The sequence below is a fragment of the Talpa occidentalis genome, unplaced genomic scaffold, assembly GCF_014898055.3.
Source record: "Talpa occidentalis isolate TD23 unplaced genomic scaffold, MPIMG_talOcc4v2.1 talOcc4.14, whole genome shotgun sequence".
Taxonomy (NCBI): domain Eukaryota; kingdom Metazoa; phylum Chordata; class Mammalia; order Eulipotyphla; family Talpidae; genus Talpa; species Talpa occidentalis.
Genome location: NW_023601433.1, coordinates 61,863,135 through 61,882,996, shown reverse-complemented (window position 1 = coordinate 61,882,996; position 19,862 = coordinate 61,863,135). Strand labels below are relative to the sequence as shown.

Sequence of the window (19,862 nt, the reverse complement as noted above, 5' to 3'; positions counted from 1 at the left end):
GTTGCCACGACCTCGGCTTTCCCTGCCATTCCCGCTCTTCCATCCCGAAGGCTCCCGAATGGGGTGTCACACGGGCGGCTCCAGAGTGGGGGCCGCTGCAGGGTCGTGGCGGGGCTCTCACCAAGCCGCACCTCCGCCCCAAACCCTGTCGGTACCATTTCCCTCACTTCTAGACCGCCGCCCCTGCCTGCACCCCGCCCCGGACGCCCCACGCCCCCCCAAGATCCTCACCACCAACAGGTTCCTGTCCTCCACCAGCTGCCGCTTCCGGAGGATCTCTGACTTCAGGACGTCCATCCTGCCGCCGGGGCTCAAGCTGGGGTTCCCGTCTCCAGTTCCTCGCAGGTCTTATCCAGGGGTCCACAGAGGGTCCACAGAGAGCCCACCGCTCGCAGCCAGCGCCAGTACCTGAGGACAACAACTGACGGGCCACTTCCGGCGGAAGCTGAAGCGAGCGAGAGGAGGGACGAGAGCGTTCCAGGGCGCCGGCTGTTGACGCAGGCGCGGCGGGCTCCCGCCCCCTGGCGGCGACTTCCGGGAACGCGCCTGTAGTCACCAGGTGAGAGACACACACCGGGGCGCCTGGGCTGAATCACAAGTGATTTGAATTGTGCGGAGGTCGACGTGCTGCGTTTTTTAAAAATAAGTTAATGTAGCTGCTAACTCAAGTGCAAAAACCTGCTCACGAAACACTCAATTATGTTAATTAACTTCAGGTAATTATTTTACCAGTTCACGCCAGAGTTCCTGAAGTTACTTGCACGATTAATGTACTAGAATGAGAACCACCTGAGCAAAATCACTAGTTTAAAGTATATACAGCGACGCCTCCCCGGGGGCGCAGCGGTTGAGCGCTGGGTTGCGAAGCTGCCCGCAGCCTCTGCAGCGCAGGTTCGATCCCCGGCTGCTCCCCGGCTGCTCCCCGGCCACCGGAGGAGGGTCCCACATGGCGCGCAGACCTCTCCTGCCGCCCGCTGCTCCCCTCAGCAGTGTGCTTCGGTCCTTCTGCCTGCTCTGCTCCCTGCTCTGGCTCTGGTGAGTTCTCTCACCCTCCCGCGCTTCTGACTGTACCTAGTGCTTGTATAAATAAATAAATAAATCTTTAAAAAAAGAAAAAAGTAAAGTATATACAGCAAGGGGGAGGTAGCAAAAAAAAAAAAATCAAGTATACAGCAAAAGGACGGTGTACCTTGCTAGCCTGTTAAATTCCCTGTAAAGTCGCGCATCTACAACCATTTAAGTCATCTTAAGTAAATCTGTCTCTCCTCCATCAGTTCTAGAGCGCTTACATACTGTAATGATAACTGAACCTTTACTCAAAGGTAACTGAGATAGCCTTTCTGATCCTGCGTTCAGGAATCAAGATTTTCAGTGACATGATTAGCAATGTAAGCAGATTTTAATTTTATCAAAGATTTTAATTTTTAAAATACACTAAAGACTATTCACAATTCATTTTTAATTCTATGCCATTAAATTTTTTTCTAATTGTCACACAACAATATTTGCCACTCAAAAAGGAGCAAAATATCATTTATTTCAATCAATGGATATTGGGTAAGATGGGTCATCAAAGTAAAAGATGGAGAATTACTTCATTATATATTTTGTGTGTATGTATGTGTGTTACTTACATTTCATCTAAAGCATATCTGACTTTTGCCAGAAATAAATCAACATTAATTCACTCTCTGATCGAAGCAGCTTTGTTAATTTTTAGAGCTTTTCAAATTTTAAGATATTTTACAAAGAAGAGGTCTTTAAACAAATAAACATAGTAACAGTCTTGCTCACTTATAATTCAATAATCAAATAATTTATTAGCATTTTTCTGATTTAGGGACTAGACATATGACACAAAAAACTGAAAAATGGACATAAATGATTGTAACAGTAATGGAAGTTTAGATCACATGAACAGCTGCCCAGATGGAAGACAATCAGTATAAATCAGAATATATTAGCTACAATGAACAGACTCCTTTTAAATTTCAGACTTTCACTGATTTTGTTGTTTATATAAACATTTGCATTAGATACTAATTAAGTCTAAAAGAAAGAGATGAGAACCTGACCAAACTGATAAGCATTTCAAATACAATGGGAAAAATGATGACTACTGGAGTCTAGAAATACTTAAGAGAACCAGTCAATCCTGGTGTTAAAGAAGAATGTGTTCTTTTTAAAAAATATGCCTTGCGGAGCCTCCCTGGTGGCACAGGCGGTTGAGTGCCGCACTATGAAGCTGTCCGCAGCCTCTGCAGCGCAGGTTCGATCCCGGCTGGCCCGCCAGCGAGAATCCCACATAGTGAGCAGACCTTTCCTGTCTCTCCCGCTGCTCCCCTCAACAGTGTATTTCATCAGTCTGCCTGTTCTGTTCCCTGCTCTGTCTTTGGTGAGTCCTCTCACCCTCCCACACATCTGGCCTGTACCCCAACACTTGTATAAATAAAAAACAAATCTTTAAAATAAAATAAAATAAAATATGCCTTGCATTCCATCAATTTTTATTTAAGAAGTGAAATCTTGGAGAAAGAACCTAAATGTCCTAAATGGGGAAATGTTTCAGTAATTTGTACTTCATACAACTGAATTAATACAGAACACTAAAATCCATGTTTCAAAAATTATTCAGTAATGCAAGAATGTTCACAACAAGTTGAGTGAAAAAGGAGACTAACATGACTAGAAATATATCATATACTCTCTATTTGGTATGAAAAGCATATACATGTAGAATACACAGAAAAAATGATTAGAAGGAAACATCAAATATCAGGTTATCTGATAGCAATAAAAACCACTGGTGATTCTTCTTTTTTTACCATAGTTTGGTATAAATTCCATAATTTGGAAAAAATGTCCAGGTAGCAGTCATTTTGTGTTTTATTATTATTCAAATTCTTTATAAATTTTCCAATGGAACTGCTTTAGAAAATTATGTATTAATATTAAATATATGAAATAATGCCAGCGAAAGGAAGCAAAGGATTAAACAAATGTTTAAAATGTTATCATTTTTTAATCTATTTAAATATCTTCTATAAGCTCTATTCCTATATTAGGTTATGTGGCTTATACCAAATACAATACAGCCCTTACTCTTGAGGATGTTACCAAGTAGCCGAGGAATAAAAAATAAAATAAAAAAGAACCTAAAATGTTAAATTATTTAAAATAAATATAATTTAATAATATATAGAATATATATGGGGTTATAATAAAATATTCACAGAAATTAAAGGAAGAAATAGTAAAAACTCGCTGTATGGCTGATGAGCTGCTTCTTTTGCTGCATTACCCACCCTTAACTGATTGTCATGTCTTGACACAGAAGGAATACCAAATTTAATCAGGATAACTGCTGGGGGGGTGGGGGGTCTCTGTAGCTATCCTGAAAGAAAGAAAGAATGTAGCTCTTTTTTAAGAAGCTACATAATCAAATACAGTGGTCATCATTCTTCAGCAGGCATCAAAATAATCTGGAGCACTTTTTAGAACCCAGACTGAAGATTCACATTCCCAGAAAACCTCGTTCAGGAGAGTTGAGGTGGGCTCCAAGAATTTGCTTTTTAAACAAATATGAGTGAGAAGGCTGCAATTTATCCATGGACCACACTTCGAGAAACACCGATCTAATATATTACTTTGGAAGCTCTCGGGGGGAGAAAAGTGGGTGAGTCACAAAGGCCCTCTGCATGGAGTCTTGAGAAGGAGCGGAGGAGGATTCCTTCATCAGTGTTTGTAGCACTGTCTTGTGCTGCCCACTCAGAGCGATGCCACTACTGGAAATTTCCTCGCGAAAAAAGAAAAGCTCCATTTGGAGACAGCCACATTCGTAAACTTGCTTTACATTATTACACCTTGGACAGGTACCTGATCCAATGTGGGCCAATTAGGTTCCATCCTCTAAGTAAGTGACATTGGAATTGAGTCCATCTTTCCAAGACACAGGAAATGTAAACTGTGAATTTCAATGTGGTGGATGGACATTTCAGTGACAAGCTGGGATCAGACCAGTCCACACTGACCTGCAAAAGCCAACTGCTAACTTTCCAAGGATTTTCTGAGTCAGCCACTAAATACAACTATTTAAAAAAGTTAAATAACTTTACTTACATATTACACATTCCACATTTCAGAATGCCACATTGGTAACTTGAAGTCAGCCAAAGTGTGTGTATTTGCACCACAGAAATTGACAAATGCTACAAATCTATGCTTGATTTGGACATTGCTGATTATTTAAACTCTAAATAACTTTGGCAAATGTTAACAGCCAGATCATTCTTTTTTGCAGGAGGGAAGTTCCTGGACTCTACCCATTGTGACACCCACTGCCCCAGATTTGACAACCAAAACTAAATGTGAGCAAAATTGAACTCAAGAATGCTAAAAGTGGGCCTCCCCAGTGGTGCAGCGGGTTGAGTGCAGCACTGTGAAGCTGTCTGCAGCTTCTGCAGCTCGGGTTGGATTCCCGGCCAGCCAGGGAGATTCCCACATGGCGTGGCAGACCTCTCCTGTTGCACCCACTGCTCCCTTCAGCAGTATATTTTAGTCATCTGCCTGTTCTGCTCCCCACTCTGTCTCTGGTGAATCCTCTCACCCGCCTGTGGCTCTAGTCTGTACTCCAGCTCTTGTATATAAATAAATAAATATTTTAAAAAATAATGCTAAAAGTGAAGAAGCAGAGCTTGGCTGTGGATGGTCAACAATATCAGTTGGTCCTGCGAAGCCCAGGCTGCAAGACCAACTGACAGCCCCATTGATACCCTGAACCTCTACATCAGCCAGATGAGAAGCACAGCCCACACACCATATCAGTTTCCTTCCCTCTCTCCTAGGGTCCCCCCTTCTATTCTCTTTATGTCAACTCTGTTATATTAATGTTTTCATAAAACACACTGGAGAATTTTCCTCAACTGGGGAGCTTGTTCATTTTTGGACAATATATGATCTCTGCCCTCAGGTGTAATCTCCATAAATCTCCTACCACCACATCACCCGTGAACCATCACCATAGTCCCTGTACTCTTCCCTCCTCTGTTTTTACCCCTCTGCCTCCCTCTTCCCTGCTGTATGCCTCAGATCTATAATTTGCCTGAAAATTTTGTCTTTTTTCTGACCCTTTGTTCTGTTTCCCTATATTCATCCTATAAGTGAAACCATCTGATATTTTTTTTTCCTTCTGACTTATTTCACTGAGCATAGTCCCTTCAGCTCCAACCATGCTACTGCAAATGGCATGCATTAACCCTTTTTGATTGCTGAGTAGTATTCCATTGTGTGTATATATACTACTTCGTCTTTATCCATTCAACTGTTTTGGGGCATTTAAGTTGTTTCCATGTCTTAGCTATTGTAAATAGTGCTGCAATGGGAATGCAAGCTGGTCCAACTACTATGGCAAATGACAGTTTTTAAAGTTGGCTGCTGGTGGAAACAGCAAATCCTAATACAATTAAAAAACTTAATGAAGTTACATTTAAAAATGTGAGTTGCAATGTGGAATCTGAAATCATATTAAAACTTTTTACATTGTCACAGTGGTCTATTTGAATTTTAAGTGGATCTGTTACACACGCATGATTTTGTAATAGCAGGCATTGGTCATTTAAACAATAACAGCTCACTGATATACACAGGTCTTTCAAATGCAGATCTTTCAAATGTTGACATACTTTATTACACAGCATTTTTTAAACCACATTCATTAACATCACCCCTCCATCTCATTGGAAAAGCCTTTTTTTTTATTTATTTTTTTAGAGTTATTTATTTATTTGTTTGTTTGTTTATTTGTTTATTTATACAAGCACTGGGTACAGTCAGAAGCGCGGGAGGGTGAGAGAATTCACCAGAGCCAGAGTGGGGAGCAGAGCAGGCAGAAGGACCGAAGTACACTGCTGAGGAGGCCCAAGCCTTTTTTTTTATTGGAAAGGGATCAAGCTCATGGGGATAGATAATTTCCCAAAATGATAATTTTTACTGAAAGCTCACATTTTATCAGAAACAACAAATATAATTTTTTTCTAAGTGACAGGTTCATCAAATACCAAAATCTGAAGAATCATAATCTGTCTATTGGTTAAAAGTAAAACTAGTGTTCCATGAAAAGCTAGCCAGCTTGCAGTTCAGTCACACAATACTTTCCAACATCATACTTCAGCAGGTGGCAGACATGCTTTATGTGTATTTCCTGTTCATATACAGGTGATGCCTACCGATATGTCAAGGTTCAACAAAACTATTTTTAATGCTTTTATGAGGAACATGTTTAGGTGAGACTGAAAGGGGGGCATGCAATGAGGAAAATGATAACTGGAACAGTTTAGTGTGACCACTGTGACTCATGTCAATACAACAGCAATGTTATTCTTTTGCAATTTAGTGCAAATGTTAACATGGTGAAAGGGTACATCACGTTATTGTAAAAACAGCTTTGATCTCACTGATCCCCTAAATGAACCACACTCTGAGAAACACTGATCCAAAATGTCCCATAGAACAGAAAATTTGGAAATCTCCCCCAACGCATTTTATGAAACCATGATAAGCTTAATACCAAAACTTGTTAAAGGGCCAAGAAAAAAATTCTACACACTGACTGCTTTTATGAATATAGCTGTAAAAGTTCTGTCTAAAGTATTAGCAAACAGAATTTAGCAGTGTGTCAGAAAATAATACACTGTGACCAAATAGGGTTTACACCAAGGAAATAAAACTAAATAATTATAGCTAAAAATTAAATGAGAAAAAAATTAGTATAATAATAAACACTAAAAAGATACTCACTATAATTTAGCAGGCATTATTAACGAAAGCTCTGGGTATAATAGAAGAATATTATTTAAACATGATTAAGATTATTTAACAATATTCAATAGTAGACATCATGTTAAATGGTAAAATCATAAGGTATGCATAACTATGTTTTAGGAAAGAATTAATATGTACAAATATTGGAAAATAAAAGGTACTTGAACACATTCTGCTCAACTAAGTTATTTTCCCAGAAAATCCTATAGCCACTAGCTTTTTAAAAACTAGAATAAGGAAATATAATAATATAGCTATATTCAAGACAAATTTTCAAATTAATATATTTTCTATTTATTTTTCTGTAAGTTACACAATTTTAGGAATGAATTTAACAAAAAATTCAAAAGCATATGGGGAAATCTATATAGCATTATTGAAGAATATAAAGCAAAATCAAAATAATGGAAAGGCAAAAGTTTCTTGGCTATTTCAAAAATGTCATATTTTTCTTATAATTTTTATGGAATGGGGATTTGTAATAGGAAAAAAATGATCTTACAGTAACATGGAAGCATAAGTTTCCAGTAATGACTATGAAAATGGTGAAATAGTACAGTACATTGTTGTTTCCAGCCTGAAGGATTAGCTGCTACAGGAACTGCCCTCCCCCCATAGACAACTAGGAAAACAGGAAAATTAAATGAAACAACTATTTTTCATACATTGGACAACAGGTAGGAAAGAGTTATGATTCCTAAGTAAAGGGAAACAGAAATTTTAAAATTAAAATAACCACATTATAGAAATTTAGAAAATAGAGAATATAAAAGCAGACAATTTCAACTATCATACAATCACTATTACCATCTCATATAACTTAAATGAGTATTTTATATACATATTTATGGACTATACTGGTCCACATATTATTTTCTATCCTGATTTTGTTATTTAGTATTATATCATGCACTTTTCCATTTTGATTCATAATGTTCAAAGAGTTTATTTAACTAGTTATATATATTTCACTAAGTGAGCTATCACCAAAATTTATTTAAATCTCTCCCTGACTATGGGATATTTAGGTCACTGCATGTTTTACTATTATAAATTATTCTGCAGTGAACATCTTTATGCAAATAGCATTATATTTGCATAAAATATTTTATATTCATTACTTCCTTGTTCACTATCAATCCAGGCCAGCTCTTAAGCACCACACACCTCAGTTAGCAGATTAACAAGCCCATCAGGGGCCTCCCCAGTGGCGCAGCGGTTGAGCGCTGGGTTGCGAAGCTGCCCATGGCCTCTGCGGCGCCGGTTCGATCCCCGGCTGCTCCCCGGCCACCGGAGGAGGGTCCCACATGGCGCGCAGACCTCTCCTGCCGCCCGCTGCTCCCCTCAGCAGTGTACTTCGGTCCTTCTGCCTGCTCTGCTCCCCGCTCTGGCTCTGGTGAATTCTCTCACCCTCCCGCGCTTCTGACTGTACCCAGTGCATGTATAAACAAAAACAAACAAACAAATAAATAAATAAATGAATAAAATACGTGCCTCTTTAAAAAAAAAAAAAAAAAAAAAAAAACAAGCCCATCAGTGTCCTCTACTTCTGATCTATCCTGAATAACACTGAGATTAATTATCTTAAAATGCCTTTCTCAACATGTCACTTTCTTAAGATAGCCTGAGCTAGCCATCTTCCACAGAGTATGATTTGACTGCCCTATTGTACTACTTATACTAAAAAGTGAAGTCTATTGGGTCCCAAAAGCTAATCAGCAGAAATCAGGCAATAAACTAGAGGCAGGGGATTGGGAACAATGTTGGGTCTCAAGATGCATGCATGCCACAGTATCCGCTGGAGCAAGAAAACCTTGGGTCAGTCCAAGTCGGATATACCAGGTCTCACTGGTGAGGGCCAAACACCCATGGCCACTGAGCAGTGGTAGCACACACAATCAAGCAGCACGGATATCAGAGACTAAGGGAAGTTTGCCCAGATTGAAGGAGATTTAGAGTAAGCAGCGTCAGAAATCTGGGGGCACACGAACCAGCAAAAACTACAGAGGAGGGGGCAGAGCCAAGTCAGACAAGCGTAGGTTTCAGCCATGGCCCCATAACTACCAGGTCACAAGAACCAGACAGAAGCCCATTTGTACAAATGAGGACTTTATGGGCAGCAGTCAGGAGAGATATGCATCCCTACAAGCAGCACACAAGCTTGCAAGCAATAGCTTCTGAGGGACTCACCACGTCAGATGTCTGGTTGAAAGCAACAAACTACGTCAGGAACTAGTAGACCTGGGCTTTTAATCTATTACTCATGGATTGAGAAAGTCTATTACTCAAAGACTGAGTAGATAGCCTGCTGCTATAGATATCCACTATCTGGACATGGCAGAAGACCCCTCCCCCAGGAGATGAAATAAGCAAAAAGCATGTATCTATGACATCTATGTATGTCTAATCAAATGCTATGTATGGTACAGTCCACCAACATCCTGGCACTCCTTCCTTTTGACTTGAAGGTATTATCATTGTCAAAAAGCTACATAATTCCCTGCCAGCTTCACACAAGCAACACTTTAATGTAAATTATCCAGTTCTCCACAAATTGAGAATTAGCTAATTGCTGATTTGGGTTGATGGTGGGAAGAAAGCCAAAGGAATTCAGAGTTGGTAGTAGGCTGTTAGACCTTAGTAAGGGTTCTCCAGGGAAACAAAACCAATTATATAGATATACACATAGATACAGAAACAGGTATATAGATATAATTATGGGTCCATATATTCAGAGAGAGAGGTGGAGGGGAAAGAGGAGGACCACAGGAGGAGAAAGGCACGAGGATAAGAGGTAAGGGGAGAGAGTTAGAGAGATTCAGCTTAAGAAACTGGTTCAATGGGCCTCCCCAGTGGTGCAGCGGTTGAGCGCTGGGTTGCGAAGCTGCCCGCGGCCTCTGCGGCCCTGGTTCAATCCCCGGCTGCTCCCCGGCCACCGGAGGAGGGTCCCACATGGCGCGCAGACCTCTCCTGCCGCCCGCTGCTCCCCTCAGCAGTGTACTTCAGTCCTTCTGCCTGCTCTGCTCCCCGCTCTGGCTCTGGTGAATTCTCTCACCCTCCCGCACTTCTGACTGTACCCAGTGCATGTATAAACAAAACAAACAAATAAATAAATAAATAAGTAAAACATGCCTCTATTAAAAAAAAAAAAAAAGAAAAAGAAACTGGTTCAAGCAATTTGGGGGACTGGTAAGTCCAAACCTGTCAGAGCAGACTAGGAGGCTGAACCCAGAGAAGAAGTGATACTGCAGTCTTGAGTCCAAAGGTAGCCTGAAGGCAGAATTCCTTCCTCTTTAGGGAACCTCGGTCTTTTCTTTTCAGGCCTTCCTCTAACTGGATGACCCCTCTCTCCCATTATTGAGGATAGTCTGCTTTACTCAAGGTCTGTTAAGTTAAATGTTAGTCACATTGAAAAAGTAACATCTAAACTGAAGTTGGCAAAACGGTAACAGGGTGGTCTCCAGGAAAAGGGTTACTTCCAGGTTCCCTGCCCCCCCTAAGGGAGGGTGGAGCTGAGCAGGGAGATAAGCTGTAGGGAAGGAAAGAAGGCGGATGGAGAGCCAGAAGGAGACCTGGAGGAGGCACATGGAGCAGAGAGACACATGAAGAAGCTGCACTTGCTTTTTGGTCCTGGACTGGTTGAAACATGTGGGTGAGAGACCCATGGGGAGGTTAACAATGGCAGCTTTTATCTTGGTTGTGATTTTTCTCTTTTCCTTACAGACTTGTCTGGTTGTGTCTGACCCTTTTCTATGTGTCCCCACCACAAGGTGCTTCAGGCTTGTGGAAGGCTTTCAGGCCTCGGAAGCCCTGCTTTGGGCCAACCCTGTTTGTCTGGACATTTACCCACGTGGGGATGGGTAACTTTGGGTGCTTGACTTGGAAACTATATTCTTCCTCATCCTTCCCCTTTTCTGTATTACACACTAATTACGCACTGAAGTATGTTTTTTCTTCATGCGGCAGAGGGCAGAACCAATTTAAAGAAGGCAGGTTTGGGGTACCCCTCTTGCTGTCCTGTAACAAAACATCTGGCTACCAGATCCTAACCATGTTGATGCATAAAATTAACCATCACAGTCATGAAACAAATGAACTTCCGTGTGTGGGAGAGAAAAATAGATGTATTTTCTACCAATTCTTTCTAATTATGTGGCCAGACCCAGGTTTCTTATTCTTGTATTTAAGGGCTTATTTCTCATGACCCCTAAATACAAACCTTCACCTGCTGAGTCAGTCAACCCTGCCTCCTTCCCAGTGAATGCTTCACAAGCATTCACCAATGGATACAGCTGCTTGCCATAAATCCTAAGTCTCTCTGTCTATCCAGACCTCCTATCTCCTTCAAGGACAAGCTCACAACAACGCTTCTCCGCCAACACTTCTTTCACATGTGGGCTCAAAACTGAGATGTCAGTTCCTCTCTGACTAAATCAGAAAAAATATAATGAGGCATCAACAAAAGCCACAGTTAGAGAAATGAAACCTGGAACTAGAATTTTTCCCTTTGCTTATTAGTTAATGTGAAAAGAATCCAGCTATACAAGGGAATACATTTGAGAGAGCTATTCTCCACCTATTTATGACATTCAAAAACATTGCAGCATCTCTTCAAGGTCAAACACATTTATTTATAGCTGAGTTCTGCTTCCTTTAAACTTTTCAGTGTTAAATCACATGTGTAGTTGACTATAGCTGAATTAAGCACAGATGATCATATAGTTTATTTCATTACTGAGATAAAATTTACACACAGTTAAATAGATCTTAAGAGTACAATTAAATGCCTTTTGATTAATGTATACACATGGGTCACTACCATCCCAGTCAAGTTAAAGACATTTCTATCACACAATTGTTTCCTCAGGGAACTGACTTTTAAATTTTTCTCTTTTCAGTTTTTGCTTTTCAAATTCATGATGAACTTATTTGATAAGTGAAAGTTTTTACTTCTTTACCCCTTTTACCCTTTTCGCCTAGCTCCCCAACCCCTGCCTCTGGCAACCACCAGTCTTTTCCCTGTATCCTTCAGCTGGTGTTTTGTTTTTGTTTTCATTTTTATATTTTGACATGTGAGATAACACAATATTTGTCTTTTGGGTTATTTGACTATTTTATAGTCTCTCATTTTGATTTGGTTGATGACTTTTTATCTATATACTTCAGTTATTTTTAGTAATTGCTTTAAGGATTTTAACATAAACCTATAACTTGTCACAATCTACTGAGAGTTGTAGTGTACTACTTTATATAAAAATAACCTAATAATACAGTTTTATTACCACTTCCCCAAACATTGTGAGATTTTTGGGTCATATTTAATACATTTACTTTGGTGTTAATTATTAAATGTTATAAATCCTGTACTATAGTGTTGTAAGTTACTTTATGCAATGTTATTTTTTTTTATTTTTTTTTTATAGAGGCATGCTTTATTTATTTGTTTGCTGGTTTGTTTGTTTGTTTTGTTTATACATGCACTGGGTACAGTCAGAAGCGCGGGAGGGTGAGAGAATCCACCAGAGCCAGAGCGGGGAGCAGAGCAGGCAGAAGGACCGAAGTACACTGCTGAGGGGAGCAGCGGGCGGCAGGAGAGGTCTGCGCGCCTTGCGGGACCCTCCTCCGGTGGCCGGGGAGCAGCCAGGGATCGAACCGGCGCCGCAGAGGCCGCGGGCAGCTTCGCAACCCAGCGCTCAACCGCTGCGCCACCGGGGAGGCCCTATGCAATGTTATTTTTTAAGAAAACTCTTAACTCTTACATTTACCCAAATATTATTTTCTGTGTTCTGTATTCCTTACATTGGATCCAAGTTGCCATCTGGCATCATGCCCCATCCCCTTGAAAATTCCCGTTAGTATTTCTTAGAAGATAAATATGCTGAGTACATATTCTCAGCTTGCATTTATCTGAAAATACCTTTATTTGACTTCATTTTTGACAGATAATTTGCTGCATGTAGAATGAGGGGCTGCCAAGTTTATTTTAGTACTCACAGATGTTATCTAATAGTTGTTATGGGTTGAATCACATTGTAGTAGCTTAGCTTCTGACTGGGGGATACACTCTGAATGGAGTTTATCCAACAGGGGTTGCACTGGTATCAAAACCTGTAGAAAGGGGAAAGAGTGGTCAGAAGGAAAAGGTGATCTGTGCTATATGCCTCTGTTGACTGCCTGGAGAGATGTGAAGCAAAAATGGCCCTTCAGATTCATGCACTGGGTCAGGATTCGTGCACTGGGTCAAGATGGTCAGGTCTTTTTACTCCTTCATTGATCAACCACTGGCTGTAATTATCCCAGGGAGGGGCATGATCTTGAGTGAACCAGTGCTCTACAGCCGAGGCAGTCCATGAGAGAGGCTGACAACTGAAAGCCATTTGCTAATAGCCCTCCTCCAGTTGGGACAACACTTCTCCACTGGGGGGATGCTGGTGTGTATCAGCTTATGGCCCCATTGTTTCTGATGCGAAGTCTGCCTTCATTTGTTTCTTGTTTCTCTTCATATAATTTGTAGCAGGTCATTTTGCTCATCATTGCAACATTAGAGAAGAAATCCTGGAAATCCTGGTTGATAGCAAAACAAGTACCTAGTTCCATTATACATTATTTCCCTTAAAGTTGATGTTAACTGAGTACTTACTGTATAGGTTTTATTTTCCCTTGGTTCTTTTATCTTTGGATTTTGGTAATTGGTCGTATGCCTAGTATGGTTTTCTTTGTGTTTATTCTGCTTGGGTTGCATTGACCTTGGATTCACAAGTTAAAGTTTTTACTAAAATTGGAAGTTCCCAACCATTATGTTTTCAAAGATTTTTGTGTCCTTCACCCCTCCCCCTCAAATTCATGTTTAAATCTTACTTCCTCTCCCCCACCATGTGATGGTATTAGCAGAAGGGAACTCTGGGGGTGATTAGATCATGCAGGTGGAACTTCCATGAATGGAAGTTCTCTTTTAAAGAGACCCATCACAGTAAGAAGACCCATTTGTCAACCAAGAAGAGGGGTCTTACCAGACACCAAAAATCTGCCAATGACTAAGTGTTCAATGTCACAGATTCCACAGCTCTAAGAAATAAATGTGTGTTGGTTAAGTTAACCAGTCCATTGTATTTTTGTTAAAGTGGCCAAAACAAACTAAAACAATCTCTTTGCTGTTTCTAGTTTGCTGCTGAGATCCCCCCATCCCTTCATTCATTATGACTATATTCTCCTGTAAATCCTTGGTCATATTTATAGTAGCTCTTTAAAGCCCTTGTCTAATAAGTATCACTTAAGGTTTGGTTTTCATTGACTATTTTTCTTCTAGCATATGGGTCACATTTTTCTGTTTCTTTACATATTTGCTCATTTTATTGTATAAGAAACATTAGGAAGGATACATTGCAGAGATTCTGGACTCTATTCTACTCTGTCCTATTTACACTATACTATTCTATATTGCTCAGAAGAGTGTGATTTTCTTTTCTAGAGGGAAATTAGCTTGGCTGGATGCAAGCTCCTAAGTCTGTGTCCTCTGTTTTGAACTGCAACTAAAATCTATTTTCAATTCTTTCAGTATCTAGCTTGCACTTTTCCACTGTGCTCTATGACCTTCCCAATTGATGCATACAAGATTTTAAGTAGAGTTACACTCAGATGTGGAGGCTCACATCCAGTCTACAGCACCCTCCATTCTAGAACCTCCCCTCAACTTCCCAGTTTCTCTGAGTCCTGGGCTCTGTACTCTGATACCGCGATCCAGTAGGGCTGCAACTTCATCCTGAGCCACCTCGTAGACTGGTGAACATCTTTGAGCAAAAACGGAACACTCAGAATATACACTGGCACAGTTCAGCTCTTTTCAGTGTCGATACCTCTCCAGTTTCTGCCTGCATTTAGTCTCTGTCCACTGTCTTCAAATTTTTTACTTTTAATATTTTCATCCAGACTTTATCATTGTTATCACTGGGAAGGCTAGTCTAACCAATCTATAGCACCATTACCAGAGGCAAATTTCCCAGCTTTGCTATTTTACTTCATACTAGAATCATGTGCCTTTCCCCATCCCATTTTTCTTTGTTGGCTGAACAAGAATTTTGTTCAAATGTCCATTCTCTTCCCACATATCTCCAGGGGTAAAAGGTGATCTGTCAATGTCAGAGCTGTAATTTGTTTCTCTTGCATGCGTGGTAAGTTTAGGAAGGGTCATTTACAAGTCAGAAAACAAGAAGCTACTCTTTGTAGTTTAAATATAAAGAGCTTTAATATAGAAAACTGGTGACTTACCCTGAAAAGAAAAACCTAAGGGAGCAGTGGTCAGAGAAATCACGACTGACCTTCTCAACTTGAAGCAGATGGTTCTCAAAACTCACTGTGAATTTCTAGGAGTATCACATCCACTCACAATTCTGCCTGCAAATGACCACAGAATAATGATCTCCATCCCTCTGACTGAATCTCATCAACATACTCTAACCAGGAACCATACGACAAACGGGATTCAGGCAAATGTAGCTTCTAACCTCTTTTCTTCACAGCAAAGGAGATCTTAGAAGGGGAAGCAGTGATGCTCAGCCAACACCAGGTAAACCAACACAAGGCTTGTGACTCAAGTCAGCCGAAGGAACAGGAGGGGAAAGGAGCTGGAGAGCCTCTGCTAAAGATAGATTTGCTGATAAACTAAATAAAACAAAGAATGACAGGAAGAACAGTCCCTCTTCTTCCATGGAATATTTTCATGTGATCTTGGAGCTGTATCATCAATCTTGTGATCAGAAGAGGAGCCAGCCGAGATGGATGCAAGCATGGTGTCTGAAGCCTTTCCAATGGACATCATTTTTGTAAGAACAGATGCTATTATTGAAGACATTTTCAATTGTTTTTTTTTTCTGTTATTGTAACAGACACAGCACATTATTTAAATCATGGAAGTTAATCCCAGAAGAAACCATTTAAATGGGTGAAAGTACAGCTATTAGGGAGCAAGGCTGGGGGTAATGAATGCGGTACAGGGCACATTTGTTTTTATTCTGTGCCTTGTGCTATTTGCCATTGTAAAGAAGATATACACACTACTTGGATAAAAATTAAATTAGAAAAGAGACAATCTGACAACTTATCTCCATCTCCACATCATGCTTGTCAAAAGAAATGGCAGTTAAATGCTACTGTTCTTCCTTGCTCTTATTTCAGGTGATCATCAATTCTGGCTGCCTGCTGACGAGCTTCCTAAGTGAACCCCATTCTCATCCCTCTAGATCTACTGTCTGTCACAAAAATCTTCATTCCAAAGAGTGAATATCATCACGTCCTTTTCCTGCTTAAAATCCCTAATTGGACTCACTGTTTCTACAAGATAAAATCCAAAGTCCGTAATATGAATCCTAGACTCTTCATGTTTTGGTCTCTGACACTCTTACGTCTGTATTCTAACTATTCTGATAATCTTGCTTTTCTCCAGATAGTCCATGCTCTCTCAAGCCTCCATTCCTTTGCATACATTGTTTCTTTGGCTTGGGATGCCCTTGCTAACTACTCCCTTTTCAGCTGCCTTTTCCGTGAAGATTTCTTACTCCTACTCCCCCAGTCCTCCCAGGGTCTCTTCTTCCAGGCATGTTGTGGATACTGATAACCTCCATCAGTGCATTTATATCACATACCAAAAATCAATTACTTGAAAAGTAAAAAATGTCTGAAAACTGAAATATTTTTAACTTATTTGGCGACAAAACCTGAATTTTTTTAAAGATTTGTTTATTTATGCATACAAGACTGGGGTACAGGGCAGAGATGCGGGAAGGTGAGAGGATTCACTAGAGACAAAGTGGGGAGCAGAACAGGCAGACTGACTGAAATACACTGCTGAGGAGAGCAGCGGGCGAGACAGTAGAGATCTGCTGTGCCATGTGGGTAGCTCCCTGGCTGGCTAGGGATTGAACTCGTGCTGCAGAGGCTTCTGGATAACTTCATAGTGCTGTGCTTAACCCCTTGTGCCACCAGGGAGTCCCCCAAAACCTAAATTTAACTATTTTTATTTATAATCTGAATTTATTCCACTTGTGTGAATATTAATTTTGTTGCGATGTTTGTACAGAGTGAAGCTTCAGACCCCACTGGAGGTATTATGCAGCACACACACCAGATGCCTATTCTCAAAGGACGACTGTAATATTTCTTGTCTCAGAAGTTCTTCTAGCACTTTCACTACTCATCAAGAAGTGAGGCCTATTTCCTTTCCCTCTTGAAACTGAGAGCAATTTTATGAATGTCTCAAAGAAATGACACTGTTTGACTTCCCAGGTCAAAAATGGTGTCCATTTTCCTTTCTGAAAGTGCTTGCCCTTGCACCTGAGCCATATGTCAGGAGTCCAGTCACATGGTGATTTCATGTGGAGGTATCTGGCCACAGCCCCAGCCTAAGTCTCAGTCACCAGGCAGCATCAATAGCCAGTCTTGCAAGTGAGTGAGCCTTCAGGTGATGCCTACGCTCAGCATTCAGGCACCCCAAATGTTTGCCCAGGGAGCAAAGGAAAGCTAGTGCCACCACATCCTGCCCCAAATAAAGTCTCATAACAAAAAAAAAAGTTTTGTTTTAAGACAGAAAGTTTTGGAGTAATTATCTGCAGTCATAGTGAATGGAATCCCATCATTATTTCACTAAAATGTGAAATACTTTGAATTCTAAAACCCATCAAAGGCTTCAGATAATATCTGTATACTAAAATTATGTTTAGAAAACACTAAAAGTGTTTTGATGACAACTAAGTCTTTTAGTATTCTCAAACCAAACCAGTGTTCAAGATTGTGTAGGTTCTTCCAAAACACACACTCCACCGACTGGGAGAAAATTTTTGCACACAACACTAATGATAAAGGATTGATCACAAAAATCTACAAAGAGCTGAAGAGTCTCAACAAAAACAAAGTAAATAATCCAGTCAAAAAACGGGCAGAAGAGCTAAAAAGGAACTTCTCCAAAGAGGAAATGTGAATGGCCAACAGCACATGAAAAAATGTTCAGCATCACTTGTAATCAGGGAAATGCAAATCAAAACTACCATGAGATACCATCTTATACCAGTGAGAATGGCACATATTAAAAAAACTAGCAACAACAAATGTTGGCAAGGATGCAGAGAAAAAGGAACTCTCGTGCACTGCTGGTGGGAGTACAAACTGGTCCAACCACTATGGAAAGCTGTGTGGCGATTCCTCAACCTGCTAAAGATGGAGCTTCCATATCATCCAGCAATTCCACGCCTAGGTATTTGCCCAAAGGACACAGAATCATTAATTCAAAAGGGCACCTGCACCCCTATGTTTATAGCAGCACTATTAACAATAGCTAAGCTCACTATTAACAATAGCTAAGCTATGGTAACAACCATAATGCCCAAAAATAGATGACTGGATCAAGAAGATGTGGTCCATATACATGATGGAATATTACTCAGCAATCAAAAAAGATAAACTCATGCAATTTGTAGCAACATGGATGGAGCTGGAAGGGATCATGCTCAGCGAAATAAGCCAGAAAGAAAAAGAAAAATACCAGATGGTATCACTCATAGCAGGAATTTAGAAAACCTAAATAAGGGACCAGAAGAAAGACTAATTATAATAAAGTAAAAATCAAAATCAACAAGCAAATATAAGCCAGAGACATACTAGGGGGCGGGGGGAGGAGGGATTATGGTCAAAATAAGGGGGGTGAGAATTGTATGGGGACTATAACCAAGATGAAAATGTGCAAAAATGAAAAATGGGGCCTCCCCTGGTGGCACAGGCGGCTGAGCGCAGTGCTGTGAAGCTGTCTGCAGCCTCTGCAGCACCAGTTCGATCCCAGCTGGCCAGCGAGGGTCCCACATAACGCGGCAGACCCCTCCTGACTCGCCTGCTGCTCCCCTCAGCAGTGTATTTCATCAGTCTGCCTGTTCTGTTCCCCACTCTGTCTCTGGTGAATCCTCTCACCCTCCCACGCATCTGGCCTGTACCCTAGTTCTTGTATAAATAAATAAATAAATCTTCAAAAAAAAAAAAAGAAAAATTATGTAAAAAATATATAAAATAAAATTTAAAAACAGATTGTGTAGATTCTTGATCATGGTATCTCCCCTGCCAGGTAAGTATAAGATTGTGTAGATTCTTAAGGCATTTCTATTGAATTAATGTTTAATGAAAAAATGAATAAGCAAATGAGTAAACACAGCTCCAAACAAATGGTTATCTTGAAATAGTTATTTTCAGTATCTGAACTCTACAAAGTTTCATTAATTTTTCTATCCTGTAGTTATCCAAAAGTGTTACATATTATGATTATAAACTTCACTATCAATATCCATATTAACATTGCTGTTTCCAAAAGTCAAATGCCTCTTTATGTATAAAGATTTTCCATTACTGAGGATAATTAAAGCAATTTGACTCTGAAGGTAATTTCAAAACAGGAAATCCCAATGTTTATGAACAATGTAATGTTCAAATGCAGCACAATGCAATGATGCAGAGATACAAAGATTTCAGCATCTATAGCACAATTTTGAAAGAAAAGAAAACCATTAATTATAGTATAAGTTCTATCTGCATGGCAAAAATATCTGTTTATTTCATGCTTACATGTCATGTCACACAATCATTTAACCCTATGAAGAGAAAAGGAAGAAAGGAGGTAAAGCAAAAAGTCATACCATAAAGATATGAATAGATGATGTCAATTTATCTGTTAATGTTCTTGATGAGAATAAATGTTTTAGTTCTTCTCAGGGAATGTTATAATGATGGAATAAATGAGGTACTAGATTTACAGTTTTGCTACCCAACATTTGTTTGATCAGAATGTAATAAGCTAGGTTTTATGTTGGTATAACTCAGGATAATTCACAGTCAGAGAAAAATCACTGCTGACAGCAAAAAAGTCATTAGATAAATAAAAATATTAACTATAGTCTCTCAAAAATATGCCAAAAGGGGACAAATCTTACAACCCACAGCAAAACTTCAAAATCTTTTTCTTTCTCCTCTAAGACATCTCAGGGACCTCAGTGGGAAAACCACCTCCAGGACCT

General features: G+C 40.0%; 1 protein-coding gene across 2 annotated transcripts in view; it reads right to left on the bottom strand.

The window, feature by feature from the left end:
- The window catches only part of PRPF18 (pre-mRNA processing factor 18), a 93,682-nt gene that overhangs the window by 64,514 nt on the left and 9,306 nt on the right, over positions 1 to 19,862 (bottom strand). Inside the window, exon 3 of one of the 2 annotated variants that reach the window (XM_054695100.1) lies at positions 12,814 to 12,927. Coding sequence is in view for 1 of the 2 variants with exons in the window: in XM_037510635.2 (XP_037366532.1) it covers positions 232 to 297 (66 nt within the window). In the remaining variant the exon portion in view is untranslated. Of the gene's footprint in view, positions 1 to 231; positions 457 to 12,813; positions 12,928 to 19,862 lie in introns of those variants that run through there. The other variant, XM_037510635.2, reaches the window with a different exon arrangement.